A 23755-nucleotide genomic window follows, 5' to 3' on the forward strand; every position below is an offset into this window, starting at 1 on the left:
TGTTTTTATAATCCTACAAAAAATGTTAAATGACAATGTTAAATGTAAGGGAAACAAGAAGTAATGTTTTAACGAGAAATTCATCTGAAAATCACTTGACTGTTATAGATTTTAACTATTATGAGTAATAATAAAACACAGAAAAATAGAACGAGCAATATTAAATAAAGCGCAAAATTATTTGATTTTTCAATAGTGCCATTATTTACTTTTTAATTGATTGTTGATTAATATCAATTGATTGATTACACTGGAAAAGGATTTTGTTTTTGTATTCTGTTGCATGAGATTTGTCAATTGATCTTAGATACATTCGTATTGCTGGTTTCGAATCTGCAATCGATTTCTCGCTCCAGGCTAAAGCCATTTTTAAATACCCTTTTTAGTTTATTTTTTGACGAAAGTTTAAAAACGCTGTATTTAACAGGGGTCCTTAAATATTGGGACAAACTTCTAGGAGAATTAGAGCATATTGTCAGGATTAAAATTGCATAGGTTCCCCTGTCTATTGTCATATACCGCTAATAGCTCTTCTTTATAATAGATTGTTTCTTCAAAAAATAGACTTGAAATTTTATTCAAAAAAATCTATAACTTTAGGAGCAAATCAATTTTAGATCTGAAATTCCCACATCAAAATTAGGAAAGAAAAAATCTGTTTATAAATTCACTAAAAAATTTGTTCCTCAGTATTGTAACTAATCAAGCTACATTAAAGAAACAGTTCTTTTTTTATAAAAACAAAACTTTTTGATAACCACACATAAACTAAGCAAAATTAAATTAAATTAAAATACCCGTGACGGGTTAGTAATAATCTTGATAAATAAATGGAAAAATCCGTAACTGGTTAGTATAAAAATTAAAGTCAAAACAAAAACTTTTCTAATCAAAATCAACAACTCTCTGTAGTTCCATAAATTGTCTCGTGCTTTTATTTTTAACATGATGGAATATTTAGCTATTTTTACATGGCTTGCCCGTCTGGCCAGAAGGTCAACAACAACTCTCTGTAGTTCCATAAATTGTCTCGTGCTTCTATTTTTAACACGATGGAATGTTTAGCTATTTTTACATGGCTTGCCTGTCTGGCCAGAAGGTCAACAACAACTCTTTGTAGTTCCATAAATTGTCTCGTGCTTCTATTTTTAACACGATGGAATGTTTAGCTATTTTTACATGGCTTGCCCGTCTCGCCAGAAGGTCAACAACAACTCTCTGTAGTTCCATAAATTGTCTCGTGCTTTTATTTTTAACACGATGGAATGTCTGGCCAGAACTTCAAACTAAATTTGCAAGTTTTACGCAGATTCGGCTAGTTTTTTAAAAAAAGATTTAGCAAGAAATAACTATACAAAGTGGTGAATTATCTAAGCCTACGAATTGTTTAGAAATAGCGGTCGATAAAAATTTACTAAATTGAATTTATTAAACCAAAAATCACAATTAATAATCTTCCAATTGAAAATATTTATTCGCTGTGCGGCGCAAGTTGGCATCTCTGTGCTATAAATAAAACTTTTTTGTGTGATCGTTGCATTAATTTCTTCAAACCATTTTAGTAACGATAATTGTATTAAAAAATTCAAAGCATTAAAAATGTACTCGAATGATGTGTTTCTAATAATCTTGGCTTCGCCGGTCAGGTGACTGGCGAAACCTCCGTGGAGCTACAAAATCTCAGTGCCGGTCACCGGTGACCCGCATGGCATTCAACGTGTTAATTTATCTCGTTATATAATTTTTTATTCATTAGCCAGATATTTTTTAGATAATTTTAGACTTTATAGTATTATTTACCTCTTTTTAAGTCTTATACGAAGAACAGATGTTCAGCTAGTTCGATATTGCTGGATAAAAATGTTTTTATTATACACAATTTCTAAATAATTCATATCCTCCATGTCATCTGTAAGGTACAAAATCTTGTTTACTTAGTAGCAGAAGTGCGATGTGATAATTTAACTTTTTCTTATATTTTGCTTTTGAAAAAAAAATATTTTGTTATTAGCAGTAAAATCTCGACCAAAGATATGCTTATATGTTACTGACCTGGATTTTTTTCAATCTTAAGATATCTCACTTTCCAAGGTTGCCGAAGAAATTAAAATAACTGACTGCGATAATCGCCCTGTTATCGATAAGCGAACTTTTTTATTAGTCGAAAAATGTCGATAAACAAAATGGTTTTTTTAAAGTTAAAAATATCTTGCAATTTCATTCGTCAAAAAAGTTTATTTATCTGCTTTAATCTTAGCCTTCTTAAGCATTTGTGCTCATTTGAAGCAATATTTGGCAGTTATTTTTGATAGTTAAATGAGTCCATTTTCCTGTATGGAGATACCTAAGTAGCAGTGTTATTAAGTGTTAGCGTTTCAATCAATTTAAAAATGATGGGTGATGGCAAATGTTAATCAATTTGCGCGTTTGCAGTTAAAATTATAATTTGATTAAATTTTAAAATAATATTAATAATTATTAAAATTGCAAGAAAAAATTAGCGAGTTTTAGATTCAAATGGTTTTTTTTCCAGTTTCAAAAGTAACGGCTCATTTGCTGATTTGATATTTAGCTAAAGCGAAAAAGATTCACCTTCGTATTCGGATGCAATTTTTTAATTTTTTTTTATAATTATAAAATAAGCCTCTAAATTCTATTCAAGAATAATTAACTTAATTCAATTTGTGCTTTTGCATTTAGCAATATAATTTGATTAAAGTCTTACAAAATAAGTTTTTGCATTTAACCCTTTCGCGCCGACTGTCACAAATACGTGCCAGCATAAAACCGTATCAATCAGCGTAAAAAGATAAAACTGGTAATCAAAGTATTTCTTTAGCAGTTTATTTGTGGGCGGAGTTATAATTGTTTGATTTTTTTAATTCACCATTACTTTGTTCAAAATAAAATTATTTAGTTATACTTTGAATTAACATTGATTATATATATGATTAAACTAACAATAATTAAAATAAAAGCAAAGTAAGTCTGTCAAATTAGCAACGACTACATTTAAGCTACCGTTTTTTATATAATTACAACTTGATTCTGATTTTACACGAATGTTTTTCAGAATCACCCGTTCCCAAGGGATTAATTCAAACATTAGGAATTTAATTAAATTTGTGCGTTTGAATTTAACACTATAATTTGATTAAACTTCAAAATACATTAATGACTATTAAAATCGCAAGAGGAAATAAGCGAGTTTTAGCTTTAATTGGGTTTTTTGCAGTTTTAAAAGCAATGGCTCCATTGGCTACTGATGGATTTAAATTTTTGCTAAAATAAAAAATTTGCTTCAGTACTTGGATGCTAAATTTGTTTTTAAATACAAAATAAGTCTTTAATTTTTTTTATGAATAATTAATTTAATTCAATTTGTGCGTTTGCATTAATCACAATAGCGTGATGAAAATTTAAAATACATTAATAACTATTAAAATCGCAAGAAGAAATAAGTTATTCTTAGCTTCAGATAGGTTTTTTTTCAAGTCTTAAAAGTAACTTCTCATTTGCTGACTGATTTAATTTGTTTGTTTAAACGAAAAAATGTACTTTAACATTTGGATTCAATTTCTTTTAAATACAAAATAAGTTTTTGATTTAATTTAAGAATAATCAATTTAATTCAATTTCTGCCCTTGCATTTAAACATTGAAACCCTGTCCTGTCGTAATATGAAATGATGCTTTTTTGCAAATATTATGATACTTTTATAACTGTTGTGAGTTTGCAACTGTTACTCATGACTGTTAGGTGAAGTGTTATCTATCTAAAGCAAGCGCTGTCTACGCTGATTTTGAAAATTGAGCAAACCGTCAATATGCAGAAAAGCTAGAGTATGTGAAAATAAAAAACGTTTGTGATCTAATTTTTTGAATATTTAAAAACTTACTCCAATGATGCATTACCTGGGATTATAAAAATTTAGACAGTTTTCATCTAGGCTGGAAAATGTCGCTAAATCGGCGATTTTTAAGAAAAGTTTAATGACTTTTAAAATATTTTAGATATTTGTTCGTTGTAAAACCGAGAACATTCTTCACTGCAAGTTGATATATATATTTTATTTTATAACTGTCGTTGAACAGCAGACCCAATTTTTAAGTTTGTGACTACTAATGAACTCTGTAGCCTTGTAATTTTGAACCCAATCCAGAAGACAAGGGGATTCCTGAATCGAGTATTGAGAGAAATTTGCTTTTCTCGGAGGACTTTTTGATGGAACTAACCCACATTTGCGTTACATAGAGAGGAAGACCATGAGAACCTCCCACAGTTAGCCTGACGGTAAGGGGACTCTAACCCATGGTCCTTCTACCACTGAGGATATTTCACGTCAGCACTGTGGTCGGTGCAAGCCGGATGCGGAATTCGTATCGACCAGCCATCGCCGGGATCGAAACTCAGTTCACTTCATTGGAAGGCAACGCTCTATCCCCTGAGCCATCGCGGCTCAAGATGATATATATATATATATATATATATATATATATATATATATATATATATATATATTACAAAATCATCGCATTGCTTTTAATTTAAGGCCCTTAAACTGGGCCTTTTATTTTCCTTGGTGGCTGAGCTTCGAAAAACGCCTTTGAAACGTCAACATTTGTCACAATTTTGCTACCATTTGAATGAATTCGCACATTAGGCTAATGGCAACGGTCTCTGAAACCTCCCTGAGGATGATCCGAAGACATGCCATCACAATTTTGAAGGGATGGATTCCTGCATAGGTAGGCCGATGACCTGTGCACGAAATCAAGCACTTTACTGTGAAACACTTTAGGACAGATACACCACACCTACGGTCCCTTCACAGTCAGATTAAAGTGACCACCCGCTTGCCCCTCACTGAACGCTGCCTTCGGTGATCTACTGGGAACCGTGTCTTTACGATCAGTCCACTGTTGGACATCAAGATTATGCAAAATAAATCCAAACAATAAGACATTCATTAAAAGTAAAATTAATTTAAAATAATTATATTATACTCTTAACTAATAATCGAAATCGAGGGTAAATATATAATATAGCTTTCACTTGTCCCAACATAGTTAAATTTCTAAAACTGGAGATATGGCCTTAAGCAACAGTGTTATAATTAAAAAAAAAAAAAAGAAAAGAAAAGAAAAAAAAATTAAATTTTTTTTTTTTATATATTACATTTCTACCAACTTTTAGTATTTAAAAAAAATTTTTTTTTAATGGTGGGCACTTGGAAGTATTGTCCATTGGCCACAGAAAGTGCCAGAACTGCTCTTTCCGTTACCCAGTGGGCACCTGCGGCGAAGCCACGGCGGTGGAGCAGCATCGCACTACCACAACCCGTCTTTTCAAAAATAGTGTAGTCGTAAAATGTAAATAGAAAGATAAATTAAAGACAATAAATGGATTTTAATGTTTTACCAGTGCTTAATTACAGCCGTGTATGGTAATCATGCATTCAAATATGTGTTTAATTTTTTTCTTTTAACCCTTTCGCGCCGACTGTCACAAATACGTGCCAGCATAAAACCGTATCAATCAGGGTAAGAAGATAAAACTGGTAATCAAAGTATTTCTTTAGCAGTTTATTTGTGGGCGGAGTTATAATTGCTTGATTTATTTAATTCACCATTACTTTGTTCAAAATAAAACTATTTAGTTATACTTTGAATTAACATTGATTATATGTATGATTAAACTAACAATAATTAAAGTAAAAGGAAAGTAAGTCTGTCAAATTAGCAACGACTACATTTAAGTTACCGTTTTTTATTTAATTACAACTTGATTCTGATTCTGCACGAATGCTTTTCTGAATCACCCGTCCCCAAGGGGTTAAAGTAGCAGATTTCAGTCATTGTTAATTAAATCTATTAACCTAAGAATAAAAAAGAAAAGCAAAAGTTTTACTATCACTCTAACGATAAAAATAAAAACATTCTGGATATAATTGGTTGCTAAGACATTACCCAATAAAAATGATGCAATTGATTAGCATATTGTGCTCTTACTTTTGAAACACAGTATTTATCTGGGTCTCGAGAAAATGAAGTTGAATTTTGTACTTTTAAACAAAGTTCTAAATCAAGCAGCAGATAATAAGACACAAAGAATAAAAATAGGCAAATGAGCTGATAGTTTAGCATCTAAGATCGTTTTCTGACCTATTTTTCTTAGATATGGATGGAATTTCCAATTAAAATTAATACAGAAAATATACTATGCAAATTTTTTTGTTTATCTTTGACACTTATGTTTTCAGCTTATTAAAATAAAATTATTATAATTATGTATTTGCCGGGGCTGCCAACTGCTCCGCTTTCTACAAAAGTTTTAATAAATAGGTAGCGAATTAAATAGAAAAACTGGTAAAATAAGGATAATTACGCTTACTCTATATACGAGTCGCTACGAGATATTTGCTCTTTTCTCTTTATTTAACTAAAATTGGGTGCCTGGGCCGCGCAGCAGCCCCTAACCCATTCATCATGAAGTATTTACAAGTTGAATTAAAAACATTTTGAATTATGCAGCATTTAGGTAGCATTACAGAAGATCAAGCATATTTGCTTGATAAATTAAACATGATTTGATATTTAATAAAGTCATGATTTATGCAATAATCAGAAATTTTCGTGAATATAAAAAGCACAATTGATATTTAAGTATTGATTGGTATTAAATTTGGTGCAGTCATAGGTTGTGATTAAAGTATGAAATTAAATTAATATATAAACAAGTACAGATTAAACATGATTTGATATTTAATATAAGTCATGATTTGTAAAATAATCAGAAATTTTCATGAATATGAAAAGCACAATTGATATTTAAGCAATGATTGGTATTTAATTTGATGCAATCATAGGTTCTGATTAAAATATGAATTAAATTAATATATAAACAATTACAATTGATATTTTAGCATTGAATGGAATTTAAATTTGATCCATTCATAAGTTGTGATAAATTATGAGTAAAATTAGAATATATGCAAATGCGATTGACAATTTAGCATTGAATAAAGTTAGAATTGTGTAATTTTAAGTTGTAAAACGAATATAACATGATATTGGTGTCGCCATCTATCGGATACAGTTTGTAATTTAATTGAGCTGTTTTACTTTTTTCATTGAAGAAGAGTTTGATAATCTACATATTACACTAATGCAACGAGATACTTGCAATTAAGTTGCATTTCATATAATACTTTGAATTCTTGATATGCAGTGGTAGTAAAATGACTTAAAATGAAACTTAAAGGTATTATCTAATGGTAGCGAATTAGACTAAAAATTCGCTACCATTGGATAATACCTTTTAACAAAGCGGAACAAGCCTCCACACGGGTTTTCATAATTAGTCTGTACAAACTATTTAAAAAGTGAACCGGTTGTGCGCATGAACCCAAATTCAGTTTTAAAAGCGATTGAGAGAAACTTATATATATTAGAGAATTGAATCTGAAGTGGTCTACAAGTAAATAAGACAAACCAATCATGTTCATAATTTAAAAAAAAATTTAGCCATATATTTTCTACCACTTTCATATTTTTGCTACATTTTCTATTAAAGAGCTCTTTCGTAAACTGGTTTACCTTCATAGTGGTCTGAGCGGACCACATATAAAAAACAGTTTGGAGGCTTACAGTTGTAGGAGGCGTTAAACAGGTTATCTCTGATTTAATAATGAAAAATTAATATTTGTTTTTTTTAGAAATAAAGTTTTGGTTAATAAATATTTGGTTTTGGTTTAATAAATATTTGATTTGGTTTGGCTTTTGGGTGAAGAGCTTCTTAGTCTCAGCCCCATTACTTCATGATTTATTGGGAATTTTTTTTTCATAATTAAATTGGGAGACAATTGTTTTATCATTTTATTATTGAATTAATAAATTTGATTTATTACGATTCACTATTTGGGCAACTTAAATATAGATGAATGGCCTTGCTATTATGCAGGGAATTGCATCAGTGTTGAAAAAATTAAGCAGATTAAGTTAATCTAAACCAAATTAAGTTAATTAAACGGTTGTTACACTTATTCTTTTTTGAATATTAATGAACTATAGATTTCAGGGGATCAATTTAAAAAATATTGTTCTTGTTAAATTCGTTTAATAAAAGTGCAATGTATAAAAAATTACTTTGTTTTTAATTTTTTCATAACAATTATCAACCAGGCATTATCATTCATAAAATAAAATATATAATATAAATAATTTTTCAAAAAGGCCTAATTTCTAAAAAAGTAAAAGCACTATTTATATGCAAAGAAATTTTAAAACGCTGACTTTCGTAATTCTACCGCAATAACGGTTCAAAAATGTGTTTCTCTAATATTATTTTAATGCGTCACGTCTCTCTCTTTTAACGATCGGTTAAACTACAGAAATTCTTTCACAAAAAGTTATAAACTCTCGACCCTAAGACAATCATATATAATGCAATGATAAATTTAGATGAATTAAAAAATTTTTATTAATCATTTGTTAAGAATGAAAAATTTCTGAATTGTAAGGTATAAAATTTTTTTTGCTTTCAGGTTTTGTTGTTAGAGGTTTCAAACTTGAATCTATATTTTCATGCTATTCGACCAATAAAAAATTGCTGAAAGTGGATTTAAAAATTAAATTTTAGAATGACAGAGATGCCAACTTGCTCCGGACAGCAAATATATATTTTAAAGTGGTAGTTTATCTATTGTGATTCTTGGTTTAATAAATTCAATTTACTAGATTTTTATCCACCACTATTTCTAAATAATTCGTAGGCTTATATAATTCACCACTTTATTGACTTATATTTTAAACCCAGATAATGCTGTTAAGAGCCTTAATGAACAAATGCCCCCAATAGAAGATTGGTGTCGCAACAATAAAATTGCGATTAATACTGAGAAATCTCAACTAATGATCATTAGAAGGAAAAAAATCAAAAGTGACGTCATCCTCTTTAATAACAAAATTCCAATTACGAATAAGGCTACCTACTTAGGAGTTACCTTCAATGACAAACTCACGTGGAATCTCCACATACAAAATATAATTAACAAAACCTATGCAGCTTACAACTGCCTTAAACCTTTACTCAATGCTAACTCTTCCCTCCCGATTAACCTCAAGCGTCTGCTGTACTTGCAATGCCTAAGGCCAATCCTCACCTATGCCTGCCCCGCCTGGGGCAATATAATTAACAAAGCCCAGACCAACAAACTGGAAATTGTTCAAAACAAAATTGTAAGACGCCTTACTGGTGCACCTGCCTAACATTAATATCAAAAAAGACCTTAACATCGACCCTATTATGAGTTTTATTAACAAATTAAATGCTAGTTTCTATAGCAAAGCTAAAAATAATGACCCAGGTGGGTTTAACACCCTACTAAACAAAGAGCTTATTGTGGATATGAAAAGCCAATCACTGCGTTTTTGCTCTCTGATTGTATATTATCAAAGTACTACAAATAGTGGCCACCCTTTATATATATGGATGCTCGCAGAGAGGGGAAATGACCAGAAGGGTGATCCTTGACTCGCGAGCATACCACCCCTAGTACTATACCTAAATTTCATATTGCCACTCTCACTTCATTGTAACCATCATATATTAGGACTTATCACTCTTAGTATAAACTAATTTTGTGACTTCCGCTTCTGCGTTTTCGCTCGCCACTCTACTCATCTCTACATCGACACCATTACAGGCGCCCACGGGCACTACCACAGATGTAAAAGTCAATTGTCCTCTTCGCGGACAGGCACTTTGTATACTACTCCAGTTCAAGTTCAAGTTTTTGACTTATATTATGCTATGCCCTTTAAAAAGCAAGCAAAGATAGTCATATATTTGCAAAATTTACCTTGTAGTTATTTACCGTTTATTTAATTATTTTGGCGTGTCCGGAGCAGTTGGCATCTCTGGAATGATATCGATACCCCATATTTAGAATAAATAGCCAAATTGCAGTATTTTTTATTTTATAACCTTCGTTGAACTGCCTCCAACAACGTAAAGCCTCCACACGGTTTTTTATAGGTAGTTAGATCAGACCACTGTGAAGAGTATCCACTTTTCGAACGAGTCATTTAATATAAAATTTAGTTAAAATGAGAAAGTGGTAGCAAATATATGACTAAAAATTTGTTTTATTTATGAATATTATTGGTTTGCCTTACTCACTTGTCAACCACTACAGATTCAATTCTCAAATATATATGATAAATATCTCTCAATTACTTTTATAAAAGGTTTTGGGTTCATGCGCACAACTGGTTCACTTTCTAAACAGTCTGCGCGGACTACTTATAAAAAAAAGACCGTGTGGAGGCTTTTTGACGTAGGAGGTGATGGTTTATGACTACCAATGCTCAACTCCGTAGGCTTGTAATTTTGAAGCCAATCAGAAGACAAGGGAACTCCTGGATCAAGTATTAAGTGAAATTATGCTTTCCTGCAGGACTTTTTGATAGAACTAACCAGTGTTTGTACGAAGGGGAAAACCACGAAAACTTTCCACGGTTACTTGACGGCTAGGGGACTCTAATTTATGATCCGTCTAACACTGAGGATATTTTACGTCAGCACTGTGGTCGGTGCGAGCTGGTTGCAGAATTCGAATAATCGACCATCCACTGCTAAGATTCGAACGTGATTCACCTCATTGGAAGGCGAGCTTTCTATCTCCAGAGTCACCTCAACTCGAAGTTCTGTCATCGATATTATATGTGATACGAGTTACCCTATAAATAAAATAAAAATATTAATCTTTATTGGTAATAATTTATACCTGTGAGATTAAGAAACGCCCGTTTTCTTAAGAATTTTGCAGATCGAAAATTGGTAGACAGTCATCCTTTTTTAAATTGTTATTCTTTTTTTTAATTTAAATTATGATTTTTAATTTTGCAAGATTCCGTTTTACGAACCTAGATTATGAAAAATTAATTAAGGGTGGAGAAATTGAACTACACTGGAACTATACTAAATTGAAATTATTACTATAAAATTCTAGATAATTCGTAATCAGTTTTTTTATTGTTTTGAATTAAATGTTAATAAAATATTGAAGAAATCTGTGTATTCATTTTAAATATTGACAAAACTAAGTTATTTCTTTCGATGTCTCAAACAACTGCCACTCTTTTTCTACATAAAAAAAAACTCACTCAGTAAAAAAAAAATTCTTATGGAAAAATAAATTTTTTTTACATTCAAAATTAAGATACGTTTTCCTCTGCAATTTTTGATGATAAATAACAGAAATTCTTAAAATAAATACGATTTTAATTTTTTTGTTTTTTCATATGCAATATTAATAATTTTTTAGATATATATTAACGACTTTTAAAAAAACTAACTTTAATAACCTTCGACAGAAATTTATAGATTTAAGGTCTTAGTAAAGAATTTATTATTTTGTTGTGAACTTTAATCACTTGGTATCTTAATCATAGCACTGAACTATGAAAAATAAACACAACTAAATGGAACAAACATGTGGAAGAAGGACACTCAAACCCATTGAGATATTGCAATTAATGATTGATGTAAATATTTACTATTGCTAAAAACTAGACATTTAAATGCGCGCCGCACTTGATTTTAATTTTTAACGTAAGGCGAAATTCGAAAAAATCTGTCATTTAGGATAGTACAGAACTTTTATTCTTGTTTTTATCTATATCTTTTGAAAATATATTTAATTCTTTACTTTCTAATAGATAACTGTCATAAATTTACGACATTCGAAACGGTAAGTTCATCGAGTTTTTCAAACTACAATAGATAGTCTCTGCTTTAATTAATAAAATTTACTATAATTTTTGAATACTTCAGTAAATAAAAAAGTTAAAGATATCCTTGGCGATAGAGGTAAGAGTCATCCACAGAATTGAGTAAATAATAATAATAGTAATAATAATTAAAAAAACATATTTTCGGAGGGAGTTTAGTTTTTTTTTTTAAAAAAGAAAATTAAGTTTATCGAAAATAATTTTTTATATTTAATAATAAGAAAGAAATTAGAAAAGGGTAAAAGAATTATGAATTTTGGTCACCTCAAAATATTTCAATACTTGATGAATCCTATGACAATAAATGTAAAAAATAAAATAACTTTAAAAATTAAAAAAAAAAAACTACAATTTTTATATTATTTTGCATGAAAATAATAGAAATCTTATTTGTATTAGGACAATTTTAATAAATTAATTAAGTGTTAATAAGCCAATTATTGATTGGCAAAAAATTAGCTTTTCAAGAAACATTTCTATTTTAAAACAATAAAAATGTTTAATAATGATCAAGATCTATTTAAATTCTTAGAATTAAATAAGGACATGAGTTCCCATAAGCTTAATTTTTTTTATCAAAATATTTTTTCATGCCTCTTCTATTTAGCAAATAAAATTTGTGTTAATTTTGGCATTAAATTTGAAAATGCAACTGTCGAATTGAAGTAGATTCCATGTAATACGCAAACAGCAATATTTGAGATTTCTTAAAATAGAAAATTTACATAATTGAAAATAAAATATGAATTTTAATTGATTGAATATCCAGAGTTGTAGTGCACCCTTTTGATCCCCTTGCGGGTATTTATGAATTTATAGCGCCTTTATCATTAAATAAATTAACAAAATGAAACTACGTGAATGAATTTTAAAAAAAAGAAAAGAAAGAAAGAACGAAAAGAATCTTTGCGTAATGAGTGGTCAGTTTTCACTTTCTACTTTAGTAGAAAGTGATTGGTTTCCCCAGAAGATTTTCCTTCTAACTGGTCAATTAGGACTTACACCACTTCCCTACTCACAAGATAGGCGGGGTCAAAGCGTTTGGGCGGGTTTCAAAAAAATTAAATGAAATAATGTGTTTTTTATCAATATCTATAATAGTTATACGAATGAATTTATTTTCAAATGCTTTGTAAAAATAATTGCTTGAATGATGCGTAGTCAAATATTTCAAAAATCTTGTAGTTTTCCTGCAAAAAGTAATTTAAAATTTCTCATTAAAAAAAAGAATTTTCTTTAGCACTTATTATTTATTATCGCAAGAAATAATTGCAGACCACGAAGCATATTTTAATTATCTTGTATAAAAAATTAATTGTTATGATATATCCCTAATAGTTTTAATGGAAAATGTAGCAAAAATTCCCCCATAGACTTAACATTACGGAGAGTTTTCAAGATGGCGCGGGTTGAGGCCTCTTAAGTAAGTTCTGCTTCTTAAGATATATTTAAGACAGATTATAATTTTTCAAAATTTTATTCGTAAACTTTCAAAGGTCCTTTAATAATTAAAAGTCTCTTTTAAATTTACTAATTCATTTCTTATTTTTTTCTTCAAAATATTAATTATTTCTTAAATTAAAATTTTGTTAATAAATTTTTTTGAGATTAAAAATATGTATTAAATAATTTATTTATTTTCTTAGATGAAATATTTGAATTTTTTAAATATTCATTTCTTAAACTTTTGAAGAAATTCATTTTAATAATCTAAAATAAATCTAATATTATATAATTGAAATTAATTCTCAGATGGCTGATTTATTTTTAAGATATCTCTAACTATTTTGGTCTTGAAATTTTCATTTTAATTTTTCAGAGAAAGACTCTTGTAGTTCAAGGGGACATTATTATGACAATATATCGCCAGGAAATATCTATATTTTATGACATCTCGCATTATTTTCCAGATTACGTTAGTTACATTATTTTTTTTAAATTTGTCATTATTTTCGCTAAAGAAATAATATGTATTAAAACTCACGATAATATGGACATTTATCATTATTGTATCTAGCATCAGCTTATTAATAACGATAATAATGGCAATATTATTTTATTAGTTATTTATCGCTATTGATAATGATTGCGATTTCACCGTATTTGACAGTTATTATAATTGATAACGCCTGTTATAATATTGAATTGAATTCAAAGATTTTACACAGAATTTTGTAGTGCGTCTAATTATTTGGCCAGCGACTGTATTTACATATTTTCAAAGTCAAAATTAGATATAGACGGTTACACAACTCGACCCAAAATATTGCCTGTGAGGTTGGGCACCTTTTATAATTCTCAGGGCAGTAGAAAGAAACTGAAATTCAGAAGAAGTAGAAAAAAAGTAGACCAAGCATAAATTAATCAAAGAGAACTAGTCGAGAGATAATACAATAGATAATTGGTCAAGTGTATGTCGAAAATTTACTTTCTAAAGTAATTACTCCTGGTCAAATTCTTCTCTTCTTCTACTTCTTTCTAATCCCCAAAATTAGCAGGGCTAAACAATGTCCATGAAATTCAAGACCCGGAGGAAGTCGGCCACCAAAAGTGGGTTTTTCAGAATGTCCCTCTTGTCCAGTCCAAGACAGTCCAGGATAAGTTGGGGAGAAGCCTGTATTTTGTGACACCTGGGGCAGTTTGGGAAGATTTTAACACTACCCTCGAAAGAAAGAAACTTAAGGTGGCCGCTGGTAAGCCTGGTAAGAGCCGTCTGATTCAGGTCAAATATCAGCACTTAAGTTATCTGGTCAAATAAGAGACCTGGAATACCACAGACCTGGTCAAAAAAAAAGACCTGGAATACCACACACCTGGTCAAAAAAAGACCTGGAATACCACAGACCTGGTCAAATAAAAGCACTTAAAGGTTCTAAACGCGTCACATGGGATATGTGGACATGGGTTCAGCCATCACCTCCTACATCAAAAAGCTTCCACACGGTCTTTTATAAGTAGTCCGCGCAGACTGTTTGAGAGAAAAGCAGAGATGTCAACTGCTCCGGACACACCAAAATAATTGAAAAAACGGTAAATAACTACACACTAAATTTTGCAATTATATGACAATTTTTTATTGCCTTTTAAAAGGTTTAGCATGACTTCAAACTCTAAAGTGGTAAATAATATAAGCCTACGAATTTTTTAGATATAGTGGTAGATTAAAATCTACTAAATTGAATTTATTAAACCAAGAATCACAATTTATAAACTACCACTTTAAAATATTTATTTGATGTCCGGAGCAGGTTGGCATCTCTGGAAAAGTGAACCAGTTGTGCGCATGAACCCAAAACCTTTTATAAAAGTAATTGAGAGAAATTTATCATATATATTTGAGAATTGAATCTGTAGTGGTTGAAAAGTGAATAAGGCAAATCAATAATATTCATAAATAAAATAAATTTTTAGTCACATATTTGCTACCACTTTCTTATTTTAACTAAATTTTGTATTACATGACTCGTTCGGAAAGTGGATATCCTTTACAGTGGTCTGATCGGACTACCTATAAAAGACCGTGTGGAGGCTTTCAGTTATAGTAGGCGTTGGTTCAGCCATTGCCTTACCTGCAGTATCTGAAGTATGAAAATGTCCCTTCCAGCTTTGTCAACAATTATAATATGGGCCTGCAAAATTGATGTTTCTCCGGTTATCCAAAAAGATTTTTTAAATTTGATGAAGCGCAAATCAAGGCAATAAACCAATGGATCGAAATTGATCATTGTATCAATTGATGAAAATGAAAGTATCAAAAAAATTGTCTTATGTCCTCAAACCTGACCAAATTTTTGGACCATATGACTACACATTCGTTTTTATGGCTAGAGGTATTTTAAATTCTCTGAAGCAACCAGTTTACTTTAAGTTTGATATTCAAAATAAATTTTTTATTACTTGGATTATGAAAATATTCGAAACTGTTGAAAGCATTAGTTATCCAGTATTGACATTAGGATATGTATATATAATACTATGTATTCCATTGTATATTTATAGTAAAATGATATTAGTTTTATATTTAAGAGGCTAAAACTGGAGATTTTAGAAGAACTTAAATATTTGCTCTGAGCATCAGGATTTTATCAATCCTGCTGATTCAGAAAGAAATGTCTACAATGCTCAGCAAGGTCTTTTCCCATCTTGCTCCAGGGAATCGGAATTCAGTTAACTTTGTGTGATTAATTTTTTGATGTCACGAATTGAATTATTCAGTGATAAACTTAATAGATCGGTATTTGGCACTCATGAAGATATGTGTGTAAATATATGTGTAAAAAACAAAAAAACAATTATTGCCATTTCAATAAAGTTTTTTAATATCAATGAATTTGACAATGTTAAACAAGAATAATGTTAAATATCGTTTAATTCATAAATTTATTCAAGAATTGTTCGAATTTTTACTCCTCAGCTTCTATCATTAGGTCATCTAACACCGTACTAAGTAGTAAATAGTATTAAATTGCTCATGCTTTGAAAAGAGCTTAACCAAGTTTGTAATAGTGAAAATGTAGAACCTAACTCAGGCGTCAATAACTATATGTCCTCTATAATGATCTCTTCTACATCAGCATTTGTTCCAAGAAGTTTGAACATTGACAGAGAAATTAATGAAATCGACGATTTACTCAAAACAAATAACATTTTATAACAAGACAATGCTCACACCAGCCACTAAAATATACACCGAAGAGCCATTACTTTATGACCATCCTTCATCTATAACAATAGGCTCGCCCAGGTTTTCATGGTTTCTCGCCCAGGAACAATGTCTTCATGGGGCACATTAGGACCCATAATCCTCATAGAACAATCCCTGACATCTGTAAGCGACTTGAACATAGTTGCAGACCAGGTTCACCCATTCATGGCAGTAGTTTTTCCTACGGGGGATGGTGTTTACCAACAGGATAATGCTCCATGTCATAAGGGTCGAATCGTCACGGATTGGTTCGAGGAACATTCCAGTGACTTTCAAGTCATGTCTTGGCCCCCAAATTCACTTGACCTTAATCCAACAGAGCATTTGTGGTCCTACTTGGAAAACCAAATTCGTACTGCACACTCCCCCCCACGCAATGTGACGGAATTGCAGGACCAGTTGGTGAGCGCTTGGTACCAGATGCCTCAGACTACCTATCAGCACCTTGTGGAATCAATGCCACGGCGGGTGCTAGCAGTTTTGAGGGCTAAAGGTGGTCCTACATGTTATTAGCAGGGTGGTCATAATGTAATGGCTCTTCGGTGTATAACTGATTATACTTGTTTTAAATTTAAATCTGCATGCCCAGAATTAAAAATAAAAGTTGTGTTTTACATTAAAATGATGTTTTTCGAAGACACCTTTGTAATACAAAAATGATGCTTTTTTGCTAAAAATATAATATTTTTGTAACTGTTGTGAGTTTGCAACAATTACTCATGACTGTTGGGTGAATTTTAGTCTATCTAAAGCCAGCGCTGTCTATGCTTATTCTGGAATTGACGCAGAACATCAATATGGAGAAAAGCCACAGTTTTGTAAAAAACGAAAAGTGTTTGTGATCTAATTTTTTAATTTAAAAATTTACTCCGATGCTACCTTACCTAGGATCGTAAAAATTTGCAAAAACTGAGAATAAGGCAGTGGTTTCGATAATTTTCATCTAAAAGTTTAATAAGTTATTTGTCTGTTCTAATGCCCAGATAATTCTTCATAGCAAGATTATATTTGTTGTTTATAATCATCGCATTGCTTCAAGTGTAAGGCATTTTAACTATGACTTTTTTTAATTTCCTTGGCGACAGAGCTTCGAGAAACGGCGTTAAACTTCCTGACTGGATTTCCTCCGTCAGCAAAAAGGGATTACAGCTTCACACTAGGGAACGGATGGAAGTTGTAGAAAATGTTGTTGACGTTGAAATGTTGTTGGAAGTTGTTGATGTTCAATTAAATTCAACACAAAGGATTAAACAAGATAAAAAGTATTACAACCCATGTGAGCAAGGTTTTATCAGATTTTTACTGACCGAACCTTCATCCCTTTTATTAAACATTTTGTCAAAAAACGGACATTGTTTAGAATGAAATTTCTAAGCCTGGGTCACCAGAAAATAGTCATAAGAAAGGAATCTGTTAAAAATTATAGCATAAATTCATCGATACTGTTTTTATAAAACAAAAAAAAAGTTATTAAGGGACATAAAATTTTAGCTATGTTAAAGTAATTTTTATACTTTTATTAAGTTATTTTTTATTCTAATCCTATATGAATGAGCAATGGGCCATAGCGAGATATGAATGGAATCTGCCAGAATAGTTCTAAATTGGATAAGTATTACATGCTTTACTTAATAAGATCCTAGTTCTCCAAGAAAATAGTCATAAAAAAGGAAACTGCAAAAGATCATGACATAAATTCTTCGATACTGTTTTTATAAAACAAAACAAAAAGTTTATTAAACGACATGAAAATTTAGCTTTTATTAAATATTTTGGATACTTTTATTAAGTTTTAGTTGTTTTTTATTCTAATCCCATATTAATAGGTTATAAGCCATAGCGAGTGATGAATGCTATCTACTACAATGGTTCCTCATCAGATAAGTATTATCATTTTTATTTAATAGATATTTAATGTTTCTATTGAATAAATGTTTCTATTGTACTCGATTTTCAAGGTTAAGTTCATGTAACTTCATTCTTAATATAAATTTAATAATGGTTAGCTTAATAATGATTTAATTGTTAATGACTAACTTTGGTAACTACTATGTTTGGGAAACGCCGGTGATCATCCGTTCGTTATGCTGAATCCGTTGCCAGTCACAAAAACCTTAAACTTCATGACATTTCATGGCCCAAAAACGAGCCATTGTGGGAGTGTTTTATTTTTACTTTCAACGTAATTGCTTACAGCAAAATAATAATAATAAAAAAACTGATTTTTAGAACAAATTTTTTTCCCCCAGATATCTTTGCAACTAAATCTTGATTTATATTTATTTTCGTTCCAGATGATTTAGAACCATAACTGTCGCAAATGGCAAGCAATTATGATTTCCAGATGGCAAGTATGGGATTTCTACCATGCAAAATGGGATATCTAACAGACTGGATGGTAAAATTAGCCGAAGATGAATTGAATGAAACTGAAGAAACTCGTAATCAGGCTATATCAGAACTCAAGAGTCTCATACAAGGTTAAGAGCCCCCTCCCTTTATTAAAAAAACCCTTTATAAATTGGGCCCTTAATAATAATATCCCCAATATCATTTTTTTGTATATTTCCTCAATCTCTGATACTATTGAGGTGAAAAAAATATTTCTCCATTGTACTTGCTTATTCAAATGTAATTCCTTGAAAAAAAAGTTAATAATAATTATTTGTTTCCTTTCATTCCCTAATTGAATGCTTGAAAATATTTTTAGGATATAAAAAAATTTAAAATCTTTTCAAAAATATGCAACTTGAAGTAAAAAATTAAGAAAATTCAAATAAAATCTGTAAAATAGTTATAGGACAGTTAAAAATTTAAAAATAAATTTTTAAAATTTGTAAAGCAGCACTATTTGGCTGATTTCTAATTAATTTAAATTTTTCTTATTTAAAAATGTATTTTTTTGTTTGAATATTTCTAAAAAAATTACAAATACACTATGTTGAAAAAAAATTATAGTTCGATTTGATTGATTTCATTTATTTTGGTAAAATTTTGTAAAAAATTGTGTATCTAAGTTCTATTTTGTTTCGATCATTGCAGAGTTAAAAAATAAAAAAATAATGCTTAGCTATTAAAATTGAATTTTTGAATGATTTAATTATGTTTTGAAAGAACGGGGATTATAGTTATGTGCCAGACCTTTTGATTTATTGACAAAAATTTCAGAGACATCTGCGAAATATGCAGAGTGAGAATTTAATGATAAGGGAATTTAAAATTTTTCAATCGCTCTCCTGACTTAGCTATTATGATGAACTTTTCCAAATTGATTAACCAGATTAAAGTCACTTCCATCTCCAGGAGTGAGGTTGGAAGTTCGATTATTGAATAATTTTTTTCAAAATATAGCTCAAGACATTTGGCGTTTAATTAGATTTCAGACTCCTTTTATAAATGGTGGTCCTTAATGAACGCCCTGAAGATATTAAACTTTATTTTCAGAACTTAAGGAACTGAAGATCTGGACTGATGATGCTTGCCTACTGCAATTCCTAAGAGCAAAAAAATTCGATGTAAAGAGAGCTTGGGAACTTTTACACCATCTTTTCGTTGTTAAACAAAAATATCCTGAAGTTTATCCGCCAGAGCTGGACATAGCGAGCCTAAAAACCACACTGGAACAAACCAATGCTGGTGGTGCATATCCATACAGAGACAAAAATGGCTCCGTCATAGTGTTTTTTAACATTGGTAAGATTCAAGTAGTAATTTTCTTTTCTATTTATCTTTATCGAAATTTTTAAATTTCGCCGAATTTACGTGGCGATGGAGAGGTACACAATGCCTATTCTGTTTATGATATTCTACTCATGATATTCTACAAATTTAAACAGTATCTAACTGCCATTCGAGAATTTTGTGCACCTAAATCTGAGGATATTCAAGCTTAATGAAGAAGTGAGTTGCTTTTTTCCTTTTCTTTCTGTGCTTACTCCATTAATTTTTGTTTCGATTCCAAAATGCATTTTATTGGATTTATTAATTTTGCTTATATTGGGTTCATTGTAGTTTTATAAAGTTTTGGCCAATGTTTTTTGGTCGACGAATTTTCCAATGTTTTATTGAAATTACATTATGTTTTGGCAGACATTCCTGTTACCACGGTGTTCCACGCAAACAGGAATGGCGCCAAACATAAGTCACCAATTTCGCCAAGGGACACCTCAAGTATATTTAAACCAATTTTTTTTGTCATACTGAATACAAACACAAATATAAAGTGAAATAATTATGTTATCGGTAAAAATATACTTGAGGGTGCCCCTTGGCGAAATTAGCGACTTATGTTTGGCGCCATTCTTGTTTACGGGGAACACCGTGGTAACAAGAATGGTTGCCAAAATCTAATGAAATTTCAATAAAACATTTGAAAATTTCAACAAAACATCAGCCAAAACTTTATAAAATTGCAATGAACCCGATATGAGCAAAATTAATGCACCCAATAAAATGCATTTTGAATTGAAACAAAAATTAATGGAGTAAGCAAAGAAAAAAAAAAACACTTTTTCATTAAGCTTGAATATTCTTAGGTTTAGGTGCACAGAATTCTATAATAGCAGTTAGATACTGTCGAAATTTATCATGAATAGAATTTGTGTACCTCCATCGCCACATAAATTCGGCGAAATACGAATCAAAAATGGCGTCCGTGGTACCAAACTGGCGGTGACATTTTTTTAAAGTCCCTTTTTATGACCGCTTACATACCTTCGATCTTATTGACCAGAAGCAAAAGTAACCTTACCAGCCGGTATCCACCGTAGAACTAGCGGACCTCTGAAATTACACATAGAGTTGAACATTTAAAAATAAAGCTGAAATCTAAACCTATCAGAATCATGATTCGGTTTTAACATCGCCCAGCTTGGCGATCAACCGCGATCACAACTTGGCGAGAATCAAGGGGCACCCCATACCTGCCAACTTTTAATCCTTTCCGTTATAATTTTTCTCAGTGGTATTAAAATGGAATTAAAACTTCAATTTTAAGCAAAGAAATACGTTGTATTTGAGAAAACTTAAGTTGACAACAATGATAGTAACGCATATTTATATATGTGCTTAATTTTTGTAAGAATAGTGGTGATCAAAATCATTTAAAAGTTAAATTTGAAAAAGAAAAAACAGTATATATTTACTACCACTTTAAATATGAAAATAAAATCTTCCGGAAAATCCGGAAGAGTTGGCAGGTGTGGGGCACCCTCAAATATAGTTTACCCATGTTATCAATGATCAATAAACATTTTTGTCGGAATTGTTATAAAAAATAAGGTGAAAACATTAAAATTAAAAACTATTTACAATAGATCTCTGAATATTCCCAAAACCTACCAAAACATTTTTCATTGATTTTTCTTTTTGCATCTTTTTGTGTACAAATGATTTGCACTTTTATTCATTATTTAAGAACTATCTCAAACAAATATGAACTGTTAATTAATATTTCCTGCTGAACAATTTTTTGAAAGTAAGTAAAAAACAATTAAAAGTAAGTAAAAGATATTCACGTCTAAGATATTCATGGTGATCCATTTTATTTAACAAAGATATGAGTATTTTAAAGTAAATTCTGATCAATATATTTCACACATTTGATACAAATAAAAATTGCAACAAGCTTTAGCTGGTAAGTTTAGTTGTAACATTTCTGCAGGCAGTATTATTAAAAATTATTACCTTTTGACACACATGCGTTCTCAATTTTTATTGGCTGTTTTGCGCGTTACTAACCAGAAGTCTTCGCTTTTTTAATTACTAGGAGGCTTCGCCCCCTGCTCGCTGGCGCTCACCAACTCCCGGAACTGCTTTCACAGTTCATTTCGGATTGCTTCGCAATCCAATGCTCGCTTTGCTCGCTCATTGGATACGTTCTTAACGTCTAGTTTTTGTATACTTTTTTAAATACTGAAGTTCCGAAAACTTTTCACTGTTGAAAATTCTAAACCTGTACATTTCAATATTAATTTGAAATTGCAAACAGTTCACATATTTTTCTTAATCACACTACTCTAAATTTCAGTTGTTGAGAAAAGTAACTGCTGTAAGTTTTGTTTTAAAGTCTTTCCCACCTGAGGGTTAAAGCCATGTGTTGTAAAACAATATGAAATAGTAGTCTGCCACTGAACGTCGGATGTAAAGCATCGACTTTGATGAAGATAATTTTGTATTTTTAATTCTCTGAAGGGCGCCACCTTAATAATATGGAATTTGTAAAATAAATGTATATATTTTTGATTATTGATGAAGCCCATCATTTTGTGTTTTCATCAGTGTTCAGAAGCAGAACAACTAAAAGCTTTTTATTTTATCACAAAAAAATAAAATGTATAAAAACAAAGAAAAGAGTTAGAAAATGAGTATAGTCATAGAAAAAGTTAAAATTGTAATATAGTATTTGTCAGTTAAAATAAAACTTTTTGTTTAAGTTATTGCTAACAATTCAAATTTCTCCGAGGCAATTCTAAAGTATAAATTAAGGTAGTATTGTTAAGTTGAAACACAATATTTTTAGTTTTGATGTCAACAATACAATTAAATTTTTCACAAAAACGATTGATTCCATTGTTAAGTTCAATGTTGTAGCGTATCTACCACTACAACATTACAACTACAATTCACTAGTGTATAAGACATGTTAACTCGACCCTATGTTGGGGTACCTTTTCATAGATGACGGTTGACATAGTCGATTACTCCTCTCTCCACATTGGTGACCTTCGGACGTGATGTGAACACGCCTACCTTGGTAGTAGCGCCCACATCGATATGAACACGCCTACCGAGAGAGTAACGCCTACTTCGATGGATGATCCACATTGAACAGTTGACTTGCTACTTGTGACTGCGACATTATCCACTTCCTCGCACTGTTGCTACTCAGTCTAGTCTCGATCACGCACAACGTCGGCTTGCATACTTGTGATTACTCGACTGCTAACGGCAACAGAGGAGCGAATACGACCGTGAAGTTAATCACCTCTCACATTCAGCACTCAAAAAATACGGTGATCTTAATACAGCTCTCCCGGCTTCTCACTAAACAGCAATGAATCAACTAGTGGTATTCGTTCATCGAATTCTATCACAGATATAATTCTAGTGGGGGAGTACTGTAGCGTATCTACCACTACAAAATTACAAGTACAATTCACTAGTATATAAGACATGTTAACTCGACTCTATGTCGGGGTACCTTTTCATAGATGACGGTTGACATGGTCTGTAACTACTCTTCCCACAAATGTCA

The 23755-nt window shown here is 30.8% G+C and overlaps 1 protein-coding gene across 2 annotated transcripts in view; it reads left to right on the top strand.

Annotated features, from left to right (window-relative positions):
* The window catches only part of LOC107454778 (retinaldehyde-binding protein 1), a 38423-nt gene that overhangs the window by 5572 nt on the left and 9096 nt on the right, over positions 1–23755 (top strand). The window contains exons 2-4 of one of the 2 annotated variants that reach the window (XM_087163629.1): positions 17586–17762; positions 18795–18980; positions 19945–20193. In XM_087163629.1, coding sequence (XP_087019755.1) covers positions 18821–18980; positions 19945–20193 — 409 coding nt within the window. In that variant the 5' untranslated portion in view covers positions 17586–17762; positions 18795–18820. The remainder of the gene's footprint in view (positions 1–17585; positions 17763–18794; positions 18981–19944; positions 20194–23755) is intronic. The other variant, XM_087163628.1, reaches the window with a different exon arrangement.

The sequence above is a fragment of the Parasteatoda tepidariorum genome, chromosome 5 (genome assembly GCF_982258835.1).
Source record: "Parasteatoda tepidariorum strain Cologne lab strain chromosome 5, Ptep-v5.0, whole genome shotgun sequence".
Classification (NCBI taxonomy): domain Eukaryota; kingdom Metazoa; phylum Arthropoda; class Arachnida; order Araneae; family Theridiidae; genus Parasteatoda; species Parasteatoda tepidariorum.